The sequence below is a fragment of the Colletotrichum fioriniae genome (genome assembly GCF_027942845.1).
Source record: "Colletotrichum fioriniae strain IMI 355084 chromosome Unknown scaffold_14, whole genome shotgun sequence".
NCBI classification, from domain to species: Eukaryota; Fungi; Ascomycota; class Sordariomycetes; order Glomerellales; family Glomerellaceae; genus Colletotrichum; species Colletotrichum fioriniae.
In genome coordinates, this window is record NW_027076850.1 from 882,106 (window position 1) to 909,972 (window position 27,867).

At 52.8% G+C, this 27,867-nt stretch overlaps 5 protein-coding genes across 5 annotated transcripts; 2 read left to right on the top strand and 3 right to left on the bottom strand.

Moving 5' to 3' along the window:
• Positions 1–4,856: 4,856 nt before the first annotated feature.
• N0V96_010400 (uncharacterized protein) lies at positions 4,857–6,700 on the bottom strand (the record flags this gene model as incomplete). The annotated part of the gene is made up of 4 exons (XM_065758930.1): positions 4,857–5,158; positions 5,231–5,478; positions 5,533–5,591; positions 5,645–6,700. The coding sequence occupies 4 exons, from the start codon at positions 6,698–6,700 to the stop codon at positions 4,857–4,859; spliced, it is 1,665 nt and encodes a 554-aa protein (XP_065612453.1).
• Positions 6,701–7,141: 441 nt separating this feature from the next.
• On the top strand, positions 7,142–15,180 carry MEC1 (serine/threonine-protein kinase M1; the record flags this gene model as incomplete). The annotated part of the gene is made up of 12 exons (XM_065758931.1): positions 7,142–7,856; positions 7,909–8,558; positions 8,611–8,885; positions 8,936–9,343; positions 9,405–9,569; positions 9,630–9,726; positions 9,777–10,253; positions 10,304–10,552; positions 10,601–11,842; positions 11,890–12,361; positions 12,416–12,899; positions 12,951–15,180. The coding sequence occupies 12 exons, from the start codon at positions 7,142–7,144 to the stop codon at positions 15,178–15,180; spliced, it is 7,464 nt and encodes a 2,487-aa protein (XP_065612454.1).
• Positions 15,181–15,853: 673 nt separating this feature from the next.
• N0V96_010402 (uncharacterized protein) lies at positions 15,854–17,283 on the top strand (the record flags this gene model as incomplete). The annotated part of the gene is made up of 5 exons (XM_053194756.1): positions 15,854–15,872; positions 16,074–16,209; positions 16,316–16,414; positions 16,480–16,657; positions 16,690–17,283. The coding sequence occupies 5 exons, from the start codon at positions 15,854–15,856 to the stop codon at positions 17,281–17,283; spliced, it is 1,026 nt and encodes a 341-aa protein (XP_053047925.1).
• A 2,018-nt stretch (positions 17,284–19,301) lies between these two features.
• Positions 19,302–21,020, bottom strand: N0V96_010403 (uncharacterized protein; the record flags this gene model as incomplete). The annotated part of the gene is made up of 3 exons (XM_053194757.2): positions 19,302–19,514; positions 19,566–20,341; positions 20,399–21,020. The coding sequence occupies 3 exons, from the start codon at positions 21,018–21,020 to the stop codon at positions 19,302–19,304; spliced, it is 1,611 nt and encodes a 536-aa protein (XP_053047926.1).
• Positions 21,021–25,047: 4,027 nt separating this feature from the next.
• On the bottom strand, positions 25,048–26,456 carry N0V96_010404 (uncharacterized protein; the record flags this gene model as incomplete). The annotated part of the gene is made up of 2 exons (XM_053194758.1): positions 25,048–25,943; positions 26,027–26,456. 2 exons carry the CDS (start codon positions 26,454–26,456, stop codon positions 25,048–25,050), a joined length of 1,326 nt encoding a protein of 441 aa, XP_053047927.1.
• Positions 26,457–27,867: the final 1,411 nt, after the last annotated feature.

The following is a 27,867-nucleotide window of genomic DNA, read 5'->3' on the forward strand; positions in this document are numbered from 1 at the left end:
TTTGTCGCAAGGTTTCTCGGTGGAATAGAGCGTAGAACGGTAGGCAAAACTTCCAGAGTTCAAGAGTAACCGGTCGAAGGTAAAGTGCGGAGAATGGAAGGATAAATGTTGACCATCTGGTTGCGGAGGGAGATCCGGGCCTTTCAAAATAACTGCGCAAGCGCAGCTCGAGGATCAACGTAGCAGGTAGATCAAGCGGAGATCCCTAGCCAGGGTGTATTGCTGTGCGACTCTATCTTGGGCAGAGGAAGATAGCAAGAATCCTGAGCAGGTTGGGAAACGAGCGTGTAGGATGTGTATGACGGCTTCCGAGACCCAACTTCTAAGACAAGTAGGTCAGGGGAGAGGAATAATAAGTCGGTCACGCTCGAAGCGAGAGAGACAAGGTGGACGCCGCCCACGGATAAAGCAGCCCAGTGATGGCTGCAGTCCAGTCCGAGCCGGCGGGAACTGGGATGCCTCTGCCCGAAAGGTGGGTGCCCTTGGTGCGTAGTTTGCGTGATGGAGGGGGTGGGTGTGTGGAAGGTTGGAGCTTGGCGCAGCGGTAGCGTAGTTGTGAGCCTCTCGTGCGAATGTATCTTTGTGTATCCGCAAGACTGTAGCGGCCTCAAGGGTCGAGAACTACTACCCAGTGCTCCAGATTGGACGAAGGAGGTGGTGCAGGACACGTGAGTAAGGGACTAGAACGATAACAGAAGCCCAGCCGGAAGCAGGGTACAGGACGACTTCTCTACTGTGCAGTATTGTGGTGTCGAGGCCAGGCAAGGGAAGGCAGGACGATGCAGGTCAGATGTATCGTTTTCCTTTTTGAGATGTAGAGGGAGGGGTGAGGGGTCGAGGCAACAGGAAGGGAACGAGCAGATGAGGATGGATGGTATGCAGGCTGGGTTGGGCGTGGATGGTCCCCTTATACTAGATCAGGATAGGTAGGTACAAAACAAATTCAAGAGAAAAAGACCCGGCGCGGTTTCTCACGTACTTAGATTAGTTGATAGTTGAGGGCGATGGAGACTCTCTTACGTCGCGGAGGGGCTGAGGATAAGCAGCGAGCAGGGCAAGAGAATGGAGAAGACTGGATGGAAACAGCAACAACATCAGCCATGGCCTGAAGGAGCTGGAGAGACCAGAGGGAAAGTGGCTCTCCGAGGCGTCGTGTTCCTGGCGCAAACGTGCCGTCGCCGAGCATTGGCTGACGACGATGGGGCTTCTGTCAGTTTAGCCAGGAAAGCACCCCATTTGGGACTCTGGGGGCGTGGGCAGAGTGGAGGAATAAATGGATATTGAGCGGCGTATTTGGGGGGCCATGGCCAGGAACAGGATTCCGATATGGTTCAGGCCGGCACAAGCTGGGCCAAAGTGGGAGGGAACGACAGGTACGGTGCATAAGCCATCGTCAGTACAACGCCTCCGGCCTGTCACTGAAGGAAGAGACCGAGTTCCTGGGATGATGAGGGGAGGGAACCGGCAAAGAAACCGTAGAGATGGGGATTGATAGTCCCGAGGTCTACGTGGAGGCATATGCTGGAGATGATATACGTACGTATGCCCGCTTCAGAAGACTTGAAGGATAAGAATTCTAGAGAGAGGGAATTATTTCCAAGTGGAAACAAGACGAACACGAGAGGAAAGAAGATTCATTGTGCGTTCTGATAAGTATCGACTAACAGGATTGGATACCCCCGGACTGCGGTACTGATATGGAGTGAATAGAAGTGAGAAGTGAGAAGGCGTCAGTAAGCGCGGGGTTACGGACAGAAGGTCCACTTGAACCTTCCACTTCCATGTTCGTCTGGTTGTTTGATTGCGGGTGGCATGGGGCCGGTTTGCATTCTGGCGGAAGCAAGCACAGCCCAGTCCAGTCCAGGTCCAGCCCAGCGCCGTCTTTCCCGTTCTCTGAAAGCCTCAAAGCCCGTGGGAAAGTGCTCTAGTTCCGTCTCCACCGGTTGCCGACGTCCCCCGAGACCGTCAAGAGGGGTAGCTTTTACCTGCCGTGAGTTGTTGTCTTTCCTGGGAGTTTGATTTCTAGCTTTACGCACGGCTGCGTTGGCTGGTAATGACCTGTGGGAATAAGACGATGGAAGCATACCACCATGAGACTGCCGCGGTACTTGCGTACGGATGTTTTGTTTCCTTCTCGCGTTACGGTTCCTCCCAGCCAGTCGATGGATTGCGAGGTGCTTTTGGAAGTCTTGGCGGGGAAACACCGGTCTGCGGAGAGACTCCAATTTTGTGGATACCGTCGACGTGCCTTCCATTTGTATTCCAGAGTACTCGGTACGTACTCTATTGTGTCTCTATAATCGACAGGAAGGAGGAGCGATAGCGGGTGCGGTTGCAACTTCGGGTTAATCCACTACTCCAGTCATCTGGGAACATGGCAGGCATCGTACAATGAGTCCACAGCAGGTTCCTGAGCTCAACATGATGATGGGGATATCTCAAAGGGAAGAAAAACGGAGCCAGCAGCACCAGTCAACGGCGAACAAGTTACAACTTACAGCTAGAACATAGCGGGAGGAGGCCGAATATGGGGCTCTCTGCATGGTAATCAGAATCATGCTTCAGGAACCAAGCCTTGCCATCCCGCCATCCCACCTTCACAGCATTCGAGGATGTGATGAGACGACGGCAGAATGAGGTGCTCCGCGCAGTAACCAGCTTGCCCAGCCATCGGGACGACACGGATCCCCCGCCGCTACCCCACCCAAGGCGCCAACTTGAGCCAAATCCCCGATCTGAAAGGGCACAAGAAAGAAACCCATCAACGGATTCCGCTATCCAGAGACGGACAACAGGATCCCTCGGCCCCCAACGACTAACATCACTCTGTCTTTTCAGCCCCGAACGTGGTTAGGTTACGCAAACCAACCCGTGTCAACGGCCCAGAACCTACAGACAGGATCCAGGTGTGGGAGGTTGCGAGACAATCAAAACCTCAACATGTTGCTAACTGGGGCTACGTGTAGCCCGCCTATCCACTATGACGACCAGACCTCACCCGGCAGCCCTATAGCTATCATCCAAAACCTGCTTGCGACCTACCTTCTCCGAACACTCTGTACGGAATACGGATACATGTCCTTGCACGGGCTTTGTTCACTGGCCGTTTTCCTCACTTCTCATTTCGGCTTACCTTTGCGGAAATAATGTTACTTGTTGCCGTCTCGGTCCGTTTTACGGGTTACGACCTCACACTATCTACTTCGACTTGGTCCCGACGGCTGGACAACTATATGATGCTGTCGTGCAGGACCAAGTGGACATTTCGCGGGGAGCATGAGAAAATTCGAATTCCCTGGAGTCGACCTTGACGACCATGGAGCCCTCCCGGTCGCCGTAATGCAATATGCCAACGTTGTACAGGAGACATGTGAAGCTGTACCGTGGAGTCCAAACGAGTCGGCGAATAAAAGCCTGGACACTCCACCATCGCAGCCACACCTACACAGTACGGTAAATGTTTCACTTGATGGTACATCAACAACACCGCCAGATGCAACCCCAATCCAGGTTTCTTGGAGATAGTGGCTTGAACACGGGCCTGGACGTGTGGCACATGAGCACACGACACAAGACACTCTCACGCGACCACACTTTGATCCTTATCATAATCCCCTTGCGAAGAGAGGCAGAGAAAAAGGGTCTGGAGCCGCCCAGCACGCTGGCATGTGCATGCACCAACGGAGGGGTTTCTCCAACTGATCGTCGTTTCCCTCTGAATGCCGCAAGAGGGTGTGTGAGGTGAACGGTAATACCCAAGTTTACCTTTCCCTTGAGGGCCTAAAAGGGGGAAACGAAACCGCCAGATCGACGTTGCCGCTGCGCAAGCTGCCAAGAACCAGAACCCGCCGGGGCCATCGAACTCAGAAGTCTCTGGGAGGGTGTCGCATTAGCACCGCATTTCAACGACCTACTCCGACTTGCCATTTTCATTTCCATTTCCAAAGTGGGCAGGATTTGCGCGGCCCGCGAAACGATCGTCACAAATAAACGTCCTGTCAAACTGCTGAATTCCGATAAATCTTAAGCATGGGGATGAGACTAGAATGGGTCCGGTTCACGATAATGTCAGCATGCCGTCAATAATCCCATTTCTCTGCGGAAGCAAAAGAACTCGGCGCGGGATCGACCCCGGATCCTCACAATTCCCAAGGAATCGTGGGACCATTACAATCAACCCTGAGAGTTTGTACTTACCTTTGCGCAGACTTGCCTACACCCGTCGACGTAATATGACCGGCGCGCGTGAAGAGTAATTGAGTCTTGGGTTGATTTCTTGGTTCAGCCAAGGCGTGGGCCACGTACCGTTGATCTTGGCTTATTCGAACAACTCATCACTTGACAGTTATTAGTTAGACTGTCCACCTCAATCATCAGTTGAGTTCAGTCGTCTGAATTCCTGAGAAAAGCCAAACCCTTCCACTGGGTCGACATCGGATAACAAAGGATTCTCTCCTAAAGCTAGCCAATTGACGCAAAATGATTATTGACGTATTGATTGTGGTAGCAGCAGTTCAGTTATTGTTTGTTGCACTACCGATACTTATCATGCCCATACAGCCGCACCGTCATATTGACTGCGCCTGATTTTATGTCTTTCCAGCCTTCCAGGTCTTTTACTTAGCGTGATGAATTTGCCAGAACGACCCAAAGGGCTTGCTTTCCTGGATTCAGATCAAGATGACTGGAGTTCTATCTGCACAAGTTGCTAATTTCAGCGATGCTCGGCCCAAGACATGCATACATCGCCGTACTCGACGGCGGCAACGGCAGTGCCACCCTCCCAATCCCAAATGCAGCCGTTTTCCAGGAATCCTCACGCTAGGCACCTTAGGTATGTCTAGCAGTAGCACCATCTAGTCATCCTTCTTCCCAACCGTACCACCCTTTCGAAGCCCTCCGACTACAATGATGAGCACCGCAACCGTGGCGGCGAAGATGGTCCAGAATGCAGCGCGGTAGCCTTCCATACGCGCCTCCCGGGCATCGTCGTGGAAGACAACCGAGTGCTCCGTCACGGAGGCCGCGATGGCTGCTGTCACGGCGAGGCCTACGGCGTTGCCGATCTGCCCGATCTCGCTGAAGACGCCGCCGGCGAGGGATTGCACGTCTGCTGGGAAGGCGTCGGAGATTATTAGGTTGGAGACGGTGAAGAGGGCTTTTAGGATTTCTAGGTCAGTGTCTTGGGGGCTTGAAGCATGCTCGGAAAGGGGAGATAGGGTGAACATACCATCTGCATTCACTGGCGAAAGCACCATGGCCCAGAACGGCCCAAACCAGTAATTTCCGTCGAGGCTGACTGTGGCCATGAGTATTGGTGCCGCGGTTGTTATGACTGCAGATACGGCGCCTAGAGTCTGGACCTTTATCCGTGAGACGAGCCATGCTGCTGCAATGTTGACGAGGGTGCCCATCACGACGTGAGGCAGAAATCGCAGAGAGCTTTGCAGCGCGGAGATGCCTTGGACTTTTTGGAAACTGTTTGAGGGCATTAGCATTGGAAACTCTTGATCTCTGCCATACAGCACTGACTATAGCATGATGAAGTATTGTATCGCATTGAGAGAGGCCCAGCATAGGAAGATGGACACCTGGCGATATGTTAGAGGTGTCTCACGTCTTTTCTTCCCGGATATTCACTTACACAAATCGACGTAAATGCAGCGTTTCGCCACAGACCATTCGGAATCAGCGCCGGACGATCCATTTTAATCTGAAAGTTCATCCAGAGGGGGAACACGACCAGCAAGGCTACTGCTACGGTCAGGAGAGCAATATTAGTAGGATCAGCAATTTTTGTGTACGAAGAAGTAGTCATCGCTAGCACATAAAGCAGCAAACCCAGCGCAACACTCATGATGACGGCTCCTGTCCAGTCAATATCCTCCGCCAAGCGGCGCGTCCACTTCTTCTCGGACGGCTGGTGAATCGAAGGCAGAGACCAGACCGCCGCGGTCGACAGAGCAAAGTTGATAAAGGCCATCATGTAGTATGCCCAACGCCAGCCGATCGTATCTGTGAAGATGCCACCCAGGACCAGGCCGAGCGCATACCCGAGCGGGAACCCAATCCCATTCATCGAAAACGCAACGTTGCGCCACCCGCCCTTGGGAAACGTCTTTGTGATGAACGCCATGGCCGTGGGCAAGCACGCCGAAATAGAGACGCCGACGGCGGTGCGGAAGAGAATGATTTGGATCCCCGTCTTGGACAGGCCGACGGCGACGGTGAAGACGACGCAGAGGTAGCTCCCCGTCAGCCACATGAGCTTTGCGCCCACTACGTCGGCGACGGCGCCAAAGATGAGGAGGAGGCAGCCGGCGGCGAGGTTGTAGACGGCGGCGGGCCAGAGGACGAGGCTCTCGTCGAGACCGACGTCTTGGGCTATGCGCGGGAGGGCGGCGATGAGGATGCCGGAGCCCATTGTATTGAGGAAGTTTATGCCCGCGAGGGTGACGATTACGGTGATGCTCTTGGCTACGGAGACGTTGCGGGATGGGAGACCTTGAGGGGGTTCTGGTTCTGTCGGTGTTGAATTTCCATCAATAGGAGGGGAATTGGGTTTATGCGATGAAATGCTTTGCTTCGATGTGCTTGCTGGGTACTTCAATGGGATCATCTCTATGGTCGATGATGGGTTGTTTGAAGCGCCTTGCACGAGGAGGGCCTCTGGCATTGCTTCCTTGAGGGCGACGTTCATGATGAAAGGTAGACGTAGCAATGATTCAATTGAACCACTTCTGAGCTGCCAGAATGAGTGGTCGATATACTTTGAAGAATGAAGAGAGGATTAGTTGGCGATCACTAATATTTGAAGGAAGCTATGAACGGTGTAAGCAGCAAGATGAGACCAAGGTCCCTTATGCAGGGGAACAGCTAATTGCATTTGTAATCACGCCATTCATGTACGCAGGCAATGGGATGTTTGAAAAGCTTCCCGAAGCCGAACTTGGCGGTAAAGGCGCAAGTTGGCGCGTAAGCTGTCATCAACTATTCCTTTTGACGACGAGGATGGACGGTCACCCTGAAGTTGAAGGCATCCGGAGAATCGCAGGTGGATAGAGCATGGGCCAGGTCTCGTTACATAAGCAAAGTTAATTGAACATGTGACCTCGCGCCTGGTCCAGCGCGCATCCGATAGATGGCCCACCCCCGCAGGCGCGTCGAGCTCTGGACATTCGTCCTGAGGGTGTTAATCCTTCAAGCAGTGGCGGACTGCGACTTGCACCAGCTAAACGTCCTCTGGTCATACGATGAGGACGAAGCCATGGCTGCAGATCACAATGGCAGGCCGGCTGCCGCTGCCGCTCCCAACGCGCCGCCTCCCTCTACGCTCGCCGCACAATTGGTCGAGAATATTTCGGCTTCGACCAAGTCCACGCGATCCGACGAAAACGCCGAGCTGAAGAGGCTATTCGCCGTAATCGAGAAGGTCAAGAATAAGCCGGAGATGTTAGAGACTGCCGAGCAAAGGACGGACCACAATCATATGCTCATCTACGTCTACGCCCGTGTTGTTCTCGAAGGAATCAAGCTCGACGATCCGTTTTCCGACCGAAACCATATGCGAAACGAGGCTCTGAAGGCCATAAACTTCTTGAAGGTCACAATTGAGGAGACACCGAATGTCCTGGACCATACTACCGATGGAAAGCAATTTGTCTTCCGCGGGGAGGAGCCTCTTTGGATTTGGATCTTCCCCAAGATCCTTCGGTTGCTGGGCCATTCTCGCTGCCTCGAGCTGACAGGAGACTTTGAGGGTTTCTTTCAATTTGTTATCCTCGTGGTTATCCGTACGGGATCCATGTGGAAACTTCTCCCGTCCATGTTACTATACTTGCGCGAGACCAGTAGGGGTGAGTTTCGGGCATTCATTCAGTTTCAAGATCCAACCACTGACTTTCGCAGCTCTCATAAATCACCTGCAAAATATGGCACCGAGTTCAACTGGGAAAGACGCTAGTGTAAACATGACATTGCCTTCGGATGGTACACTGGAGCTCTTGTTAGGAAAGCCTGGCACACTCTTTGTCCAACAGACCACATATACCGTCCAACATGTCTCTCAGTGCATACATCAAGCAACGACATTGACCTCGGCCTTGGCGCACCCCTCAATCTTCAAAACTCCGAATCTCGTGTCACGGCCAACATTGTCTCAACTGGCACCGTGGCTGCTTGACTCTCTGCTTTCCCTTCGTGCTGTACAGAACGCATGGCAGGCGATTGTGCCAAGGCCTCGAGCCGACTTGCTCAAAATTGCTCTGAACCTGCTCCCAGTTAAGCCACGTCCTGGCAACAAATCATTCGACTCAAAAAAGGCATATGCTGTGCTGGCAGTGCTATGTGCTGAACTGGCAGCACACCCCGAAGAAATACAGGGGACAAATGAGTCGAGCGTGGCAGCGAGGAAGACGGTCTCGCTGGCGCTCATCCGACTGGCGCATGCATCGCTCGTAGATCGAGAAATCGGCAGACTAGCAGCACCAAAGATTGTATGCCCTTTGGAGTACGAGATTCCTTCACTTGCAACGATTAGCGATGCCCACGATTTCATAGTAAGTTTAAGGGTAATGACACCGTTTCGAGCTTCGACTAACACATCTCCAGCTTTCTATCCAAGTTCTGAAGCAAACATCCGGATCCATCGTCCCAAAAGCCCTCGACTCTGAGACTCAACCCGCTTGTTTTGTCGACGTCGACTTGCGTCAGGCAGTAGAAGACCTTGGTCTAGAAAATCGTACCACTGAAGACGCAGAACCCGCTTCAAAGCGTCTAAAGGTGTCATCAGATGCTCCTGAACTCCGAGCATTGGTCAAGCGTATCTACGAAGTCTGCGAAGTGAATGAGGTCGAGGAAAGCGGAGGGCTGGAACATGTTTTCTTGTATGTCTCTCTATTTGATACGTTTGGTCCGTCAGCTCACATGTGCCTAGGAACAAGTACAATGACCTCAGCGAAGACAAACAGTGTCGAGCTATCGACCTGGTAGCCCGCATATGTTGTGCAGTGGACTTGACAACAATTGTCGACGGCGGTGTAAGCATCAGAAATCGTAACAGCATGGGATGTGCATTCTGCGATGAGAAATATACAGGCTCTCGAAGCCTTGATGTGATAACAGCCGCAGAAAAAAGGGAGGCCCAATCTATTTTTACGAAGCTCATTCATCTACCCAACTTTAAGGAGTCGAAGCGCCCGAGGATCGTCGCGATGATCTCTGCCAGACGTATCATCAACCACGCCGACATTACAGAACTCATTGATCTCGAAACATCTCCTCTGGGCCAATGGTGTTTGCAAAGCTTGCATAGCTCTATCAGAGAGCTCAGAATCGCTTCTGGGTATGTTGCACTTCAACCCAAAAATACTCTCTGGCAAATAATAGCAACTAACTGATTGCAGACGCGCTCTTCCTCTATTCCTGAGAGATAATAACCTGGCGTCGCTTGACTCAACTCTGATCATTCGCAACCGAAAAAATGCACTTAGTCTGCTCAAGGCTGCTTCCGAGAAAGATGCAGCCATATTCCATGAAAGCGGAATCCTGTCCTGGGGCCAACTTGGACGGTAGGAAATCAAAGCTCCCGTGACTAAATGCGTTCATACGCGGTATATTAACGAGATCAGGGTCCTGACTGGAGACGAGCTCAATCTTGTTCTGCACAAGTTGCTTGAGTACCTCGGTAGTATCAACAGTCTGATCGCATCATGTGCCTTCAACGAGGTAGACATCCTTATTATTGACGCAATAGACAAAGACTAACGTGACTCTAGATTCTCAACCTAGCATCTGCCTTGAACACAACGCCGCGTCGTCTGTTCGAACCCTTTTGGAGGAACCTTGCATATTTCGCTGTCAAGGACATGCAGGCTCGGCCGCAAATTTGCCGCGCGATTTCCGACCTGTTGCAAATATCCGTCACAGACTTCCTGCTGCTTATCCAGGCTCATGCGTTGCCTTGGCTGGTATTAATGAAAAAGAAGGAGGTGATTCAGAAAATCGCAGAAGCCCGAGGAGAAAGGGACATATGGATCCCTATCCTGGACCCAGCCAATGCTGGCTCAATCATTGCGCTTTTGCTCATTCAAGATGTTGGTAACATCGAGAAGTTCGTCATGTCTAGACTCGTTGAGGTTTCCTCTCACCTAGAGACATTTACTTTGGTTGAGCTCGTGCAATCCGAAGTCTGTTCGGTCGCTCTAGAGCTTTTCAAGGCTGCCGGCGAGGCGGATGAAGCACGGAAGCCCCGAGTAAGTACATCGCCTTCGCCAAAAGCACTTAAGTTGCTGACTCGTGCTAGATAATTGAGGCATTGGCATCCTTCTGTTCAATGATGATGATCGCAAACAAAGAGTCAAAGCCGAAGAAGGGCAACACGATTGGGAGATATCTACAATCGTACATTCTTGGTCTTATGGCTCGCCTTGCAGATGTTATCAATGATATGCCACTTGTATTTCCTCCAGCCGAAGAACAGAGACGCTGCATACGTGCCTTAGAGGAGATGATCAGACATTGCAAAGTCTATGTTCGAATTGCTCGCCCACAGGTGAGTAATGATTCGGTTCGAAGCTGCTCTTCATACTAATTGTCCTAGATTGCCGCGTGTCTTCTGTCATCACTGGCTCAGGATGATCTCAGAGAAGCTGCATTCTCTTGCTGGGCGGCTCTGCTCACATGTCTCGAGCCTGAAGACGTCGAGGTTTTGATCGAGACTACATTCTTCGTCATCAGCCACTACTGGCCGCTCTTTAGTCAACCTTGTCGACAAATGGCTAAGAATTTGATCAGGGAGTTGATCACGGATTTTAGTGACAGCCTCACGTCCTACATCAGCAAGTTACCTTCTTTGGGCCACATCGCAGAGTTGGCAGACGTCGAAGGGGAACTCAACGCCGCGCGTCCAGTCCTGGACAGCAGGCAGGCATTTGCCCTCTTCGCCGAGCGCACGTCTCACGAGAACTCTGGTGTCGTATTACTGGCACTGACCGAACTCGAGGTCTACCTTAGACAGAGTGGAGGCTTCCTCCAGACTTCAGCCGTCAGCCAACAGCCTGACCCCGTTGTACCCATGTTGATACGAGCCTTGCTAGACTGTGCAGCAAAGTATAGTGCTATGCACCAGCTCGATATTGCCAGTCTTTGTACTCAATGCATTGGCTTGGTTGGCTGCCTCGACTCTAATAGAGTGGAAGCGCCACGAGAGCAAAAGTCGATGGTCATCTTGAGCAATTTCGAGAGTGCAGACGAGACGACAGACTTCGTGTTGTTCATCTTGGGACAAATACTCGTCAAGGCTTTCTTGTCCACGACAGACACCAAACTCCAAGGTTTCCTTTCCTTTGCCATGCAAGAACTGCTCGACCGGGTCGATATCAAGGCTGCACTGGCTATGAAAGGAACTGGGATGCGGGATGGTGGTGTCATCTACAGAAAATGGCTAACACTATCGGAGAGTGACCGCAATGTCTTGACGCCTTTCCTTACTTCCAGATATCTTTTGACACCTATGAACGTTGTTCCAGTCGAGTATCCTATCTTCCGCCCAGGAAAGCCCTACGGAAACTGGATGCGTTCATTCAGCATGGATCTCTTGGGCAAGGGGCAAAATGGGCACGCGGATCTTATCTTTGAACCACTGTGTCGCACTATCAAGGTCAAGGACTTGGCCGTTGCCGAGTTCCTGCTGCCATATCTTGTGCTTCATGTCATCATAGGTCACAGGAGCACGCGAAAGGACCGGGACAATGTCATTGGAGAGCTCGTTGGTATTCTTCAGCACCAACCCGCCGAGGACGCGCCATATTCGGAACGAGAAGACATGAAGCTGTATTGCGAGGTGAGTAAGCTTTCGTGCAGTGTTGGATTTGTAGCTAATCAAAGCAGGCTGTCTTCAGAGCTCTCGACTACGCGAGCAGGTGGCTCCAAGAGAAGGATGCAAGACGCAAGAATGACGATGACCTGCCCGCGATAGGACGTGTTCAGGAATTGCTAAACACTGTTCCGCCAGTGCTCATCTCTCAACGTGCGATGGATTGTAGAGAATACCCACGAGCGCTCTTCCACCTCGAGCAGCATGCCCAGCAAATGGAGGTTGAGAACAGCGACCCAAGGCAGAAAACTTTACTACTCGAGCAGCTGCAGGACATCTATACTCAGATTGACGAACCTGACGGGCTGGAAGGGATTTCCGCTCATCTGCACGTTTTGGATATCAACCAGCAGATTCTCAGTCACAAGAAGGCAGGCAGATATACTGCAGCTCAAACTTGGTACGAAATCAAATTAGCAGAAGAGCCTGATAATATCGATGTGCAAATCGATTTGCTCAATTGTCTGAAACAGTCCGGCCAACACGGTAAGAGAACATGTTTCCAAGCCACGGGTTGCACACATGTACTAACATTATCAGATGTATTACTCAACTATGTTGAAGGCATGCGAACAGAACCTTCGACAGAAAACAAGATTGTTCCATACGCAGTTGAAGCAGCGTGGGCTACGAGGAGATGGGATACTTTGAACAAGTACACTGCCCGATTCCATGGCAGCCCTCTGGAAGACTTCAACGTCAGTATCGCCAAACTCTTCAACGCGCTGCAGAAAAGGGGGGCCGGCAGCGATACATTCCCCGAAATGCTGCAAAGTATGAGAGAGAAGATCGCCTCCGCCATGACACACGTGGCAACGTCATCTTTGCAAGCCTGCCACGACTTGAGACTTAGGTGTCATGTCCTTACTGACCTTGAGATCATCGCTGGAACTCAAGCTTCTGAGGGCGATGCACATCAGGAAGTTCTGACAATGCTCAACCGTCGCCTTGAGGTTCTTGGGGCGTACGTAGGCGATAAGCAGTACTTGTTGGGTATCCGCAGGGCAGCCATGGAGCTTTCACGGTATGTGCAGTGTCGTCTACCAGCAATCCTAACTAAGCTAACATTCCATAGGCCCAAGTTTTCCGATCTTGACATATCTTCGCTGTGGCTCTCAAGCGCTAGGTTGGCTAGAAAAGCCAACTCAACCCACCAGTCGTTCAATGCCGTATTACATGCTTCTCAACTTGGCGACGGAGCTGCGGTCATTGAGAATGCTCGGCTTCTGTGGAAAGACGGCCACACGCGCAAGGCGATCCAAGTTTTGCAGGGAGCCATTGAATCGAACAACTTCATGACACAGACCAACAGTTCTTCTTCTATCCGTGGCATGGATGCTCAGCAACGGCAATTGACGGCTAGAGCTCAACTGATGCTTGCAAAATGGCTAGACGCTGCCGGTCAGACGAACCATCTGACACTGCGTGAGAAATATCAACAACCCCCTCTCACAGCTAGCGCCTGGGAAAAGGGCCACTACTACCTGGGACGATACTACAAGAAAGTACTGGAATCTGAGAAGATGCTCAAGGCAGACGATCAAACCGATCCCTGCATTCAGGGCGAATACACCAGACTCGTCGTCGAAAATTACCTTCGGTCTCTAAACTACGGCACCAAATATCTCTACCAGACCATGCCGAGAATTCTTACACTGTGGCTTGAATTCGGAGCGCAGGTTGACAAGGCCCCCGAAGGCAAAGTTTCACTGTCTCGTGAGCTGCATAGGAGGCGAACGGATCAGTTGAACCTCCTTCACCGGTTCCTTGACAAGTCCATAGCCCGATTACCAGCGTACATCTTCTACACGGCACTTCCACAAGTTGTGGCAAGAATTGCTCATCAGAACAAAGATGTCTATGAGCGTTTGACGCACATAGTCATCAAGGTCGTCCAATCCCACCCTCGGCAAGCTCTTTGGAGTCTGTTTGGAATCATGACAACGAGACAAAACTCAGAACGTCGGGTAAGGGGCCAACAGATCTTGCAGGCGTTGAAGGGAGTCACCAAAAAGGTTGACGGGAGCACCTACGAACTCAGGCAGCTCTTGAGGATGGGCGAGAAGCTCGCAGAACAACTCTTGCTGGCTTGCAACAACGGCGATTTCCAGAGCAACAGGACGACCGTGGCGAGCATCACGCGCGATCTGAACTTCAACCACAAGTGCACCCCTTGCCCCCTGGTGGTGCCCATCGAGTCGTGTCTGACTGCTGCCTTGCCGACGCTGACTGACAACGTCAAGACCCACAAGGCGTTCTCACGAGACGTCATTACCATCGACTCCTTCCTGGACGAGGTACTGGTTCTGGGATCTTTGGCCAAGCCGCGACGACTAACCGCACGCGGGACGGACGGAAAGAGCTACATGCTTATGATCAAGCCCAAGGATGATCTACGCACTGACCAGCGTCTGATGGAGTTCAACAGCATGATCAACAGATCATTGAAGCGGGATCCCGAGGCCAGCAGACGCCAGTTGTACATCAAAACGTATGCCGTCGTGCCTCTGAACGAGGAGTGCGGTATCATCGAATGGGTTGATGGGTTGAAGACACTGCGCGAGATTCTTCTGGATCAGTATAAATCCCGCCAGGTACACCCCGACTACAACCAGATCAAGCGGATGATGGCTGAGGCAGTGACGGGACCGAACAACATTAAGATGTTCACCGAAGGCGTCTTGGGCACGTTCCCGCCCGTCCTGCAGCACTGGTTCGTCCAGCGTTTCCCCCACCCTTCGACTTGGTTCTCTGCGCGGCTCAAGTACACGCGTTCCTGCGCCGTCATGTCGATGGTGGGTACAATCCTCGGACTCGGCGATCGACACGGTGAGAACGTGTTGCTGGAGCGCGACAATGGCGGCATCTTCCACGTGGACTTCAACTGCCTTTTCGACAAGGGCTTGACGTTTGCGCAGCCAGAGAGGGTGCCGTTCCGCCTGACGCACAATATGGTGGCTGCGATGGGCATCTACGGATACGAAGGTCCCTTCCGGCACTGCAGCGAGCTGACCTTGGGGATTTTGCGGCAGCAGGAGGAGACGCTGATGACGATTCTCGAGGCGTTCATTTACGATCCTACGCTGGATCTGCAAAAGGAGAAGAAGACGAGCCGTCGGCAGGACGGGGCGCCTAGGATGCAGCCGCAACTTGTTGTCGACAGCATCAAGCGTAAAGTTAAGGGGTTAATGGGACAGGACACGATCCCGTTGGGTGTGGAGGGCCAGGTGGAGGAATTGATCAAGCAGGCTGCTGATCCGAGAAACCTGGCGGCTATGTATATCGGTTGGTGCCCATTCTTGTAAGTTTGGATCTTTGGGGAAATGTGTATGAGAGGGTATACGGGCTAGAACTGGCGTCGAGGGATGACCAGAGGCATGAATATGGCGGTTTGGGCGGACATTGGTGTTGGCGGTGGTGCAACGGATGTAGATGATAGCATGAGTGGCTTTTTCTGTACCTATATTTGTTACGATTTCTATCGAAAAGTTTCTTGAGGTTATTCTTAAAGCGCTTTTTTGTCTTCACTCACTGAGGGGGAGTATCTGATGTGTTGGTGTTTTGTTTCCATGAATGGGACAGGTCGTTTGCATTCCATCCCGTCGTCTTATCGGCCACCACGTGTTCGGGCCATGCGAAACTCTTCGAGCTGGAGAAGTTCAGGGCCGCTGCCTGGCTACGATTAGGTTGCCGCACAGGGGTTTAAGTGAACAGACGCACTGAAGCTCAGGAGCTTTGGGCAGCTAAAATGGGCCCGGCAGGCAGAAGACAGGAGAAATTGTCACTGCCCACCTCTCAACCAACGTCACTCCCCTGTTCTTTCCCTTCCTCTGACAGCTTGAGGTGCTTCCTCCAAAATCTGTCACCACATCACCTACCTCCCATTTCTTCTTCTCCGAGACACCCTCGTTCATTATTTTCCCTTTCTTCGAGAAGACCCTTTCCCACATTCACACGCTCTTCAAAGCTTCCATCAAAATGCCTGACTACCGCATTGGTAAGTTTACAATTCCCTGTGATTTGGACTTTCGGTCTGGCTTGTCAGGAGCTACGGTCGCGTCTGGCGGACAGCCGGCGACGCGTCCAAATTTCGACCTCACGTCATAGGCGACCGAGACTCCCATCTCAAACGTCACTTCAAGCTCGCGCAACACCCGCACATATACACATGCTAATTTTCACTTTTATTTCATTGTAGAGGTGTCGCCCAACAACCGTGCCGGATGCACCGATGGTGTCTGCAAGAAGGCTGCGGCCAAATGCTTGAAGGGTTCCCTTCGCTTCGGCACATGGACCAAGATTATGGATCATGAGTCCTTCAAGTGGAAGCATTGGTATGTTGGCCCCTTTTCCCTTCCCTGGTCACAACTCACTCCCCCACCCGCCACATACAACTCTCAAGGCAGGAAGAGCACAATATGCTAACGTAATCGATTTAAGGGGATGTGTTTCTGGAGAGCAGATGCAGCACGTCCAGGAGGTTTGTGAGAGGAACGGAAAGTTCGACTTTGACGCCTTTGACGGCTATGATGAGATGGGGTCAGCCTGCATTCCTTCCTTATTCACTTTCTTCACTGGAATCCGCCGCTGACACGCAAGTCTAGCGACCACCCCGATCTGCAGGCGAAGATCCGTAAGGCCATAGAGCAGGGCCATATTGACGCCGAGGACTTCAACGGTGATCCCTGGATGAACAAGCTCGGTCAGCGCGGCATTCGCGGCAAGAAGCCCAAGGACTGGGATGATGGCGAGGAGGAAGATGTTCGTCTCAACACTGTGCATGTGCGACTTTACATACTGACGCCTGAATATAGGAGGATGAGGCCCCTGCCAAGGGCAAGAAGCGCGGTCGCAAGGCCGCCGATGACGAGGAAGAGGAGAAGCCCAAGGCCAAGCGCACCAAGAAGGCAGCCGTCAAGGCCGAGGCTGAAGACGAGGAGGAAGAGAAGCCCAAGCCAAAGGCCAAGCGCGGTGCTCGCAAGTCCGCCACCAAGGAGGAGGAATCCGATAATGGGGAGCCGATAGCGGCTCCCAAGCTCAAGCGCGGTTCCGCCAAGAAGGCTGCCGCCGTCAAGAAGGAGGAGTCTGATGCCGAAGAGGCGGAAGAGGTTCCCAAACCCAAGCGTGCTCGCAAGTCCGCCGTCAAGAAAGAGGAGTCTGATGTCGAGGAGGCGGAAGAGGAGGCTCCCAAGCCTAAGCGTGGCGCCGCCAAGAAAGCTGCCCCCAAGAAAGCAGCCACGAAGGCCAAGGCGGAGGAGAGCGAGGAGGAGGTCTCTGCTGCCGAGGAAGAGGAGGAGAAGCCCGTGCCTCAAAAGGCCAAGGCGGCGCTCAAGGGTCGCAAGAAGGCTGCCCCTCCTGCTGAAGCAGAGAAGCCCAAGTCGGCGCGGGCCAGTCGCTCTCGCAAGTGAGTCTCTGGGAGATGCCCGTGATGCCGAAATGGGAAGCTGACCTTGCTAGGTAAATTTTGCTCTTGTAAACGGCAGATCTGACCTATGTTGTCAGGTGACATTATGAGAAGCTGTCTGCATACATATGTAACACTGCTTCTGGAGACTCGATCGCCAGCAGATGTCTTACTTGTTGTCTTGGCGTTTCAATGTTTGTTCTTACAAGTTCATACCCTACTGATGAGACTAAACTCATATGAACCTTTCCCGCCCAAAGGCGAGGATGCTGTACATCACTCTAATTTGCTTTGTCTTGTGTCGTCAAAAGCTGTCGACGTTTACGAAGGACTGAAAGGGGATTTTCATGTTGACGTCGAGAGCACAGGCTCGATCGAGCGAGTAGCCCATTAGTGCTAGATAGGCGTCAGTGAATGAGACGTTGTAATGTTGCGATTGTTTCTGGTGTCTAGATGTTTTGTGCCTGCTGCTAAACTAGTTTTCTTCATGGTGCCAAGTATCTGAAGTTGGCCTGATCCAGTCAACGGATACAAGTACATAATAATCAGGATGAGACCACAAAGCACCTTGTAGTACACTCGTTAGAGAACAGTCTAAAGGCCGCGCACTGAACCCTTGCGATCCTCATAGCCTCCTGGTCTAACGTAGTTGAATCAAGAAGATAACCTGGAATGTTCGTGGAGGTAAGGAGCAATAACTGAGAGCTGCCTTCTCATATCTATGTATCCGCTCGTGGAAGAAACATCAACCGTCCGGGATGACTCTGGCGCTATCGAGGGGGCACTCTCGCCCTTTGAAATATGGGAGCCAAGCTTCGCGTCACCGGAGCCCTTTGCAGTACATGTACCTTGGGTAGGATTCTACATGTCTTACGGTTACGGTATAAAAAGACCCGATTCCCTGCCATCTCTCAAGAGATTTGCAAGCAGGGATGATTGCGCTTCAACATCTCTACGTCAATACCCATGTGATGAATCTGGGAATGCGACTGATAAGTGACGAGATTAGTAAAAGATACACACATATGTTCCACATTCGGATCAAAGCCAGGTCTCTAACGCACCCCGTCGCCTACTTCTTCCACCATAACCATTCACTTCTGAATACCCAGCCGAAGGAGACAAGAGACTGACTAAGGGATCCTTCTCCTGTTCGTGGCTACGTCGTAGTGACCACGTCCAGAGAAACATCAGACGCACTGGGCTACCTTATGAGCCAGGCAAGGACGTCTAGGATGTACATCCATCAGCTACACAGCAATGTCTCGGTGCCTGCGTTCAATTTCTGTACTAAGCGGTAGCGCTGCCACTTTAAGTACTCTACACTTTACACCATAGGAGAAGAAAGCTGCTGCCCGGAGACTGTCCTGCCTCTTCCAGTATGGCGGCATGTGGTTCTAAACTCATTATACGATCCAGACCTTAAAAGGGTGGTTGTTAACCGAGGCCCTGACATCACTTCATATACAAGAATCGAAAGGAGACGCAAGAAACCCGCTTCACTCATGCTTGTCAGATGAAAACACAATGAGCCCTGCTCAACTTCCAGCTTGACCAAGCTCGTCTTGTCTTCTCCGGGCACTGCAGGCGGGGAATCCTGCGCCAGGCCGGCCAAACATATACACAAGAAGCGTCAGAGAACATCGAATGCGAGGTTTCAGTCACTCAAGCAGCTAAGTTTGGGAAATTTGAGTCATAAGTTCGTTATTTGCTCCTAATACAATCTAAACTCCGCCCTATTCCTCCGCCGCTATGTTGTATTCATAAATCGTTACACATGGTGCTAGGCAGAAATCCCCACATGTTGAGTGGAAAAAAGTGAAGTAAAAGACACACATTTGCCCGCCCGGCAGATCCGGTTTCTCTAATGCAGCACATCCCATCCCGAAAATGATATGTTCTGTAGTCCGAATCCAAATGTAAGGCGTGCCTGTCTCAGGCCCCCTCAAAGTTGCCGAATGTCGGCTGGGTATTCGATTTGTATGTTTCTTGGGCTCACTTGTGCTGTTGTTTATGCAATGCTTAATAACGTCGGGGACGCTGGCTGTCGTAGACGACCTCGCGCTCGTAGATTCGCTCATCATCGTACTTGCTGCTTGGTCCGCGGTGGTGATGGTGATGAGAAGACCGGCGGTCCCAGTCATCATGCACCCACTCCCTCTCATATTCGCGGACACGCTGTTTGCGGAAGCGGCGGATATCGTCGGATACCTGCACCAATTCAAGCACATCATCCTGTATTGGTGAGTAATCTGACCGTACTAACATCAGAGAGACAAAACTTACGTATTTCAGGTATTGCATAATGTAGAAAAAGTATTCAGTCTCCTCGAAATCATATCCAAGCTGAATAATGGCATCGCGAATAACCAGGTCTTTTGTGATCTCAGTCCACATCTCGTTGCGCTTGGATGGAGGTCCGCGGCGCGGAGCGCGATCCTTTGTCTTTTCAATCTCGATCTCAGTCTCGCGGTCATAAACCTGCAGGCTGAGGCGGTCTCGGGACTCTCGCGGGGAGGGCTCCGCGGGAAGTGGGGCCGGCGCCGAAATGGGAGCACCGTCCCGTTCGGGAATGAACTGTGCCCGCCTCACGCCGTTGTAACGCTGCCAAGTGACCTCGGCAGAGCCACCGCCAACGCCGTCCATACGGACACGCTCTGTACCGGGCGGGACGTCGACAATGGACCAGTCTTTGGTGGCACCGTTCCAGGCCTCGCCCATCTTGCCGCGTGAGTCGATCTTGGAGGTGATGTACTCGGCTTCCTCATCGACGGGCGTGCGTGCGGCCGCAGAGTGAGCTCTACGGCGTGACCCGCTGTGGTAATGACGGTCGTCGATCCGGAGACGGTCGGTGCTCACGACGAGTTCTCTGCTGTCCTGGAAAGCAGGGGATCGGCGCTCCCTGCTAGGAGATCGGTGGCGGCTTTGCGAGCGGTGAATGTCAATGTCGGTTCCTCTGCGGGAGGTGGTGATATCGATATCCAGCTCCCGCTCTTCGGTGCGGGTCTTAGGGCGGGGAGCGGGACGAGGGGGAGGCGGCGGGCTGGGCACGCGGGTAACACCTGGATGCATTAGACCTCGCGGTGGTCTTATTTCCTGCAGTTTGTCCTTGTACTCACCATGATCGATGTCTCTGTAGTGCGTAATGACTTCTCTTTCGATCGTGGGGCCGCGAATGACCTGAGGTTGAGGTGGTGGTGGTGGCGGTGAGGGCGAGGGGGAGGGAACTCGCTCTCTTTCCCTCTCACGCTCGACAATGCGCACGCCAACGCGGCTGCGCTCTCTGGCTGGTGGAGGAGGAGGAGGAGGAGAGGGTGAGCGCTGCCTCTCAACGTATCGAGCGCGGATCATCTCTGGAGGAGGGCCGCGGGACGGACTGCGAATCTCTCGCTCGCGCTCAGTGACGCGGACTCGGGAGCGCTCGAGCTCTTGCTCATGATGAACGTGCGGAGGTGTCAAGCTGCGGGCTCTGCGTACAACCCGCTCGCGGTAAACAGGGCTAGGGCTGCGGGCGCGAGGCCGTGACAGCTCTCTTGATTCAACCTCTCTGCGACTCAGAACAAGGGCTCCGGCTTCGGGAGGACGCTCATCGCGCAGGAAGCGGAGGCGGTCACCTTCTCGCTCACGCTCGCGCTCCCTAACGCGAACATCAACTTCGTCGAAAGCAACCCGGCTCTCGGCGCGCTGGCGGCGGGGGGCGTCGTAGAAACGCTCCTCAAAGTCGTTGGACCGGTGAGCCATGTTTTGTTGGCGAAACACAAACGGCTTTTCGGTTTAGGAGAGGTGTGACGGATGGGCGTCCGTGAGTGTTTGTTTGTGAGTTTATCTGAACAGGTGGGATGAATGGCGGGGTAGTAAGCCGGTGGTGATTGTGTAGCGCAGGTGATAGCGTGAGTGTTACCGAAACTAGACAAGACGATACACCAAGATCCTGCGCAAACAGACAAGGCGACGCTGAAAAGAGGATGAACCAAACGAGTCTTGTAGCGCTGGAAATGAGCGACACAAGATGTGTGGTAGTGGAAGAGGTACTTTAATCTGAGGCCGAGCCTAGAGCTGCGCCGGCTGAGGAAGAGGGGGTGAAGAGAAGGGGGTGAGTGAGTGAGAAAGAGAGAGAGAGAGGTGAGAGGGAAAAGAGTCAGAGTAGGAACAACGTCGTCATACCACAGTAGGAGAGCCGGGTATGTATGTATGTAGGACGTAGGTAGGCAAGTAGGCAAGGTGGTATGTAATTAAGACAGCCGACAGGTGATATAGGGCGGCACCAGCAGGCTGTATGTGTGTGGTCCTTGGAGGTTCGTGGGGGATCTCACTCTGGCCTTGGTGGATGGGGACTGGGAGTGGAGGGGTGAAGAGAGAGAGGGACGGGAGAGTAATGGAAATGGGAGGGGTTGGCCGGCTCAAAAGTTGAAAGCCGCTCTTGCTCACTACAGGCTTATTACAGAGCGGGAGCGGTCGAAGTCTGTCAAGCTCGAGTCGAGGCCAGTCCCAGCTGTGGACAAGCGCCGCGCGGTGAACCGCTGTCACTGAGCAGGGGTGTTCCCGACGTTTTGTCTATGTTGCTGCGGGAAGCGGGACGGTAGGGATGCCGTCGCAAAGAGAACGGAGGGTGTCGAGGCCCTGTTAGGACCCGCGTGTGTACACTTTAGTTTAGAGCAATTTGGGCTGAATTTGGGATTTGAAAGTTTGCGGACGGCAGTGTTATACAGACTACGACATTCAGATGTCAAACTTTGTGTTTGGAGTTGCATGTGTGGCGGTGACAATGGGTGCCCTATCGTGAGCCCTTAACGACGATCGAATGCCCAGTCGAATAAGGTAGAAACGGAAGAAGATGGGGAAAATGGAACAAGGCTCCAGCGATCCGGGAATCAACAATGCAGGCTGCGCTACGGTTGGGCTGGGCCAACAAAAAGCAAACGGAAAGATGTCGATAGGTTGCGACTTGCAGCAGCTGGAGACGGGCGAAGCATACCTATCCGTAAGGTAAGGTACGTAGCAGATGGTGATGAATGACGGGCAGCTAGCTGGTGGTAAGCCGAAGGAAAGGCATGGAAGATGCAGAGAAAGGAGATCTTGGGACTTGTTCTGTCTTCTCATTCAGTCAAGTCGTCAACCATCCACTTGATTGCATCGGGAGGCATCCACTTGGGCTCTGGCAGTGGCAGTGGCAGTGGTGCAGCTGAGCTGAGGAGTTGCTTCCTGGGCATTCATTGGGCTGACAAGAGGGCAAATGGGCGCCTGGTTTCTCACCGATCTCTGGTGCCCAATGACTGCCTGTCTGCTTGACTTGTGACTTGCAGGCTGGGTGCAGGAAGTATACTTTACTACTCCGTTTAAAGAGAGGCATCTTGATATCCCGCATTCCGTCTACAGCTCGAGTGTCCGCCCGAGAAAGGCTTTGGTGTTCTGGATTGGCCGTTGTCGAAGGAGTCATCAAATCTGAGTACCTAAAGCATCGATGTGATAGATATGGCCTTGGCTCCTGCCTCGCCCTTCTTCTTCCATAACCGAGGAACCTTGTTCTACATGGTACTTTACCGTAAGGTATGGCAGGAAAGATAGAAGGCACGCCAGTCGCGGCCGTCACTGCCAGTCCTTGAAATGTCTCTTTATTGCAGACAGACAGCCTGGTCCGGCTGCTTCCACCAGCGTTCCATCGTGTCTCTCAATGACACCCCAAGTTTAGGATGATGGAGCTCTGTGTTCCTGAAAAGTCCGCGGCCAAAGTGCGCATGAAGTTGGCTTGAGAACCCCAAAGACCTGATTTTAGATCATATTGTATCTCTGCTATTGCTTGGGAAGTCCGGTTGAAACAGGGGACGGCGAGAGCCTGTCGTGTACCACCGTACATAAGGAAAAGCTCCTAATTGTGGAAGGATGGCGGGAAGCTAAGACGATGGGAAAGTGGAGCTTGGACTGGCCGTTGTCCAACTTTTCTCGCTCCTTCTTTCCAATCAATCTTTCCCATCCGCTATCCACCAGTCATCGTCACTAGTCACCATGTCACTGTCACAAGCACACTCTGAATTTCGAAAACGCAAGAGGGGACGGGAAAGCTCTCGACGCTCTTGAGTCTTGACAACCTGCGCAGTAACTTGACAGCTGCTCGCGCCTTCCCTGCATTTGGCAGTCCCGTCCAGCCAGTGTCTCCTCCCACCTTCCCCTTCGGGCCATTCCCCTCCCTCCTCTTTCTCCCCTCCATCCGCCGTGCCCAGCCCCGTCACATTCGCACCTGCTCTGAAAACTCATCGCCAGAAAAGGCACTGACGCAATCCTGCATCCACCCCGGCCAGTCACTCCTTCCCTTCTACTACTCCGTACTCCGTACTGCATTGCCGCATTTCACCATTCACCTCACCTTGACCTTCCTGTCGGCTCTGCCCCGCCCTCTGCCCACTTTTGCTTCTCCTTCTTACGCCAAGGAATTCCTTGGACACCAATTGTAAAGACAGAGAAAGAATCACTTCCAATTCGTGCTTGCCGTCCCATGCGATGCCACTTCTGGATTCCCGACAACTGCCGGGCCTTCTCTCTAGACGGGAACACATATTCGTCCTGTTCTAAGAAGAATGTTCCCTGTTAAACCAGACACTTTCCATCATCACGTCGCATTCATTCATCTTGCAAACCATGAGTTATGATGAGCCACAACTAGCTTCCCCAGGCTTGATCGCCATCTCAAATGAACATTCGGGAACAGCTATCGCCCAACCAACACTGTGACCGCAGAGCAAGATTCCGGTAGCCGGACAGTTCAAGCCATGTGTCGTCAAATGGTTCCCGCCAATTCTCCGCAGTTAGGCTTAGGTTCGGCTCTCACCGACTGTGCCAGGATATTGCTGCTCCAGTCACAGCCTGATCGTCAGGACCGACCCATCAGTTACGCCCAAGGACTCACACAGTCTGACTAGCTGATAGATGCGAATATGCTCGCCCAGTCTTTCACCCGAAGCTCCTTCTGAAGGGAAGCCAAAAAAGGTCGCCTTCGATTCGCCCGCTTCCAACCCTCAATACCTCAATGCGGACGTTGGGGACATGGCAGAACTGCCATCCCTGATTGGGCCGTCCCGACGTCCCGGAAGACCCTGGAGAGAGACATGCCATCACCCGGGCCGTCCACGCGATGCTCCCATATGGAGTAGCCTCCCATACCATCTTGAGACATGACCCGGTCTTCATACACCCCAAATCCCATCTCTCCCTTTTCGGGACGACTTCAGCCTCGAACACCACCCTTCTCCAGTAGCAGCGAGCTTCGTCTTGACTTGGCACGAGCCACTATTGAACATGATACTCTCGTCCACTCTGTCCCTTGGAGCTTTGAATCCCCCGGACTTCGACCATCATGTGCTCGCCATGGTTTGCTGCATCCAAAAAGCTAGAGTTGTCGCAGAGATCATATTCACAGCGTGAATCACTATATCGAGCTCGACATACTTCAAGCCTTCACGACCTGATACCGACCTCAGCAAGTTCGCATACTCTCCTGATTATTCGTGCCCCGACTTGAGCACCACAAGACACATGGCCAAGTGTTTGGGAACCCTCAGAGCCAAGAAAAGGTAGTTTGGTCGTATAAGCCGGCAGCTATCATATTGGAAACGAACAGACGACTTTGCTGAAATCGATGCATATTTGACACGCCCTGACACAACGTTACTAGACCTGCAGCTGCCCTCGGGCACGGTGCCTTGAACGCGATTCGATATAGTCTTTAATCATTATGGTCATTTATTACTACGTGGCTTCATTATTCACGCCCTCGTTACTTTTCCGCAGCCGCCTTTTGCGCCTCTCTCCACCCTCCGATACTTCTCCTCGCTTTGTTTTGCCCTGTTGCGTCCATCTCTCTCCAATGGCCCTCGCCAACGAGCTCGTATCTTTCGCCTCCATTGGCTAGTTCTTGTGGTGCGGTTGTATCCACCGCATCTGCCTCGAGTATCTCGGTGCCGTGTTTTTCATTCGGCGTCTCGGGACCCCACGTCAAGTTTCCGAATTCCGTATATGGGCCCACTCCGCCTTCGCCGTACGGTCCCATTTGAGCAACAGCTTCGGCTTCCTTCAGACGAGCTGCCTCGGCGGTCTCGGCTGCCCGTTGCCGCCTTCTCCGCACTAGGAGGAGGAGGATGCCTCCAGCAAGCGCAACAACTCCACAGGAAACGCCAATCCCTATGCCAGCCTTAGCTCCGGTCGACAAGACAACTGGTTTCGCTGTGGCCGTCGATGAAGCTGAAGGCGTTGCGGTTCCCTGGGGCTCTTCTTCGACCGCCTTTGTTGCGTTGAAGCTGGGGACCACCACGGCTTGTTTCCAAAGACCATCTTCAGCATGGTATAACTGAACCAGGCTCCCGTTTGATTGGTACCATATCCACGCTTCGCTAGTGTCAAAGTTACTTGTTGTAGCGAAAGAGCCACTCGCAACATCGGCAGCAGGCCAGAGACGTGCATCCTGGTCAGGCATGAGCTTCCACTGCCAATCGATGTTCGACATTTGATGCAGCTTCGCATCTGTTCCCAGGTAGAAGATGCTGCGTACATATGCTTTATCCACCGTTGCGCCTAGCGACGTCAGGTTACTTGCGAAAGCTGGCATGGTGAAGTTCGGAGTAAGCGTCGAATCGAGGTGGATATCGACTGCTACCGTCGATTCATTTGCGTTCCCTAAGAGTGGGCGAGGCAGCGTAGCTTTGCGATGGTCAGCAAGTGCATAACTCACAACAACAACAACAATGGGGGAAACGGACCAAGGCGCCACATCTCGTCTTTGAAAAACCTCGATATTTCGACATTTTCCGAGTCTTTGGGAAAGACAACAGACATGTTGAGCTGCCCCGAGTGTACCGAGGTCAAGGCCATTCCTCCTACGGGGTCCTGCGAAATTGGCCCCTGCAATTGCCAGTCGGTCTTGGTCGTGTACGATAAAACATTGACCGTCTTTGCTTCATCGTGAAAGAAGACGCGATATCCATCATCCGCACCCAGTAGCTCGACGGCTAGGCCGGTCTGGTTGTGTATGGACTCGAGTCCGGCCGTTGCGGAGATGACGTACTCGCCCTTGATGGCGTAATGGCCCGTATCGAAATTACAGGTGAAGTAGCCGTTCACAATGGAGTTATCGTCGGTCTGGTAGAAAATTGAGGCCTGGAAGGAGAGGTCAGTTGCGACGTTTCGCATCGTGAAGCCAGAAGAGACTTACAATCGTCGTCTTCTTCGACACATCGTACCATCCAGCAGCGGCGATAGAGGTGCCAAGCCTCGGCTTTCTCTGGAGAAGAAAGATGTTGAGCCCATCTGTTGGCAAGATGGGCGTGGAGTTGCTATTGCAAGCAGTGTACTGAATATCGCCCGTCGTAGGGTCTTGGAACGCCAGATGGGGACTCACTTCTGTCCACCATGCCGTAAGACACGATACTGGAGAGGACAAGAGGAGCAACACCCCCAAGAGAGTTCCATAGGATCTCGTCATTATTGGGAAGAATACCGCATGGAAGCTGGTGAACACAGACGGCTACGGCGGACGACCGCCAAGGCTATCGCTGAGAAATGTCTGGATTCTTGCTAATGGCTATTCAACTTCGCAAGAGGGACTCGGTAATCTCGATAGGCCGGGACCTAATAGTCGTGGTGAAAAATTGACACGGGCGGAATAACGAGACGCGAAGGAGTTGGTTGCCGCTCAGACTCGGGGATCGCTGGGTTTATCACCATCCGCCCCATGCAATTTTCCGGCGGGGATGTATTGAACCGGGCTTCCGTGATGCTCAGTTGCATTTCAATCCCAACTCGGGAAGCTCAACCGCAGCAACCTGACTTGCAGTAGCGTGACCCCCAGAAGAGCCTACAAGGCAAAGGGTCCCATGGCTCTGCTTCCACGGACGACTTGAAAGCTCGTTGGCTCAGAGACAATTTTCAGCCCGTTTGTTGATCAACCCCATGTCGCTGACACAGCCATCGGTATGGGAAGTCGCGTGGGGCTTTCGGGGGCGAAGACCGGCCATTGGGCAGACAGGCAACGCTTATGAAGAAGACATTGACAAACAAGGCCTATGCCGTGGTCAAGGGTCTTGAACAAAGATACCAGCCAAGCCTAAAGTGTGATGGTGTCCGCATGGGTTTAGCTTTTAAGAGTTCGGTTGTGGCGTTGTCGGTAGGGCTTGGTTAGTTTGCTTGATCCAGAGCCAACAAGATGTCAACGCCCGTATAGGTACAGCTGATCACCACGACGGTGGTTGACGAGATATCCGTAGGGGGCCAAGTGCGGCTGCCTGGCCCTGACGACTCTGCCGTCAGCACAAGCACCGAAGAGGGCCTCTCATTCATCGATTCGTCCCCTGGAGACAACACTTGCTGGAAGGCTTTAGGAAAGGTGATGGATCTGACCTACAACTCGCTCAGTCTCTCAATGGGCACAACACAACACAGAACCAACCTCCTCTTGGGCCATGAACAGGGAGTCAAGGACCGAAACCATGGGATGTTGCCCAGGGTTGGGAGCCAGAAAGGCCTTTTTCCTTTTCCAATGGTCTCTCGCTTCGATTTACCTCCTTGGAGCGAGCTTAAAGCCTGCGCTGCAACCCCAGCCCGC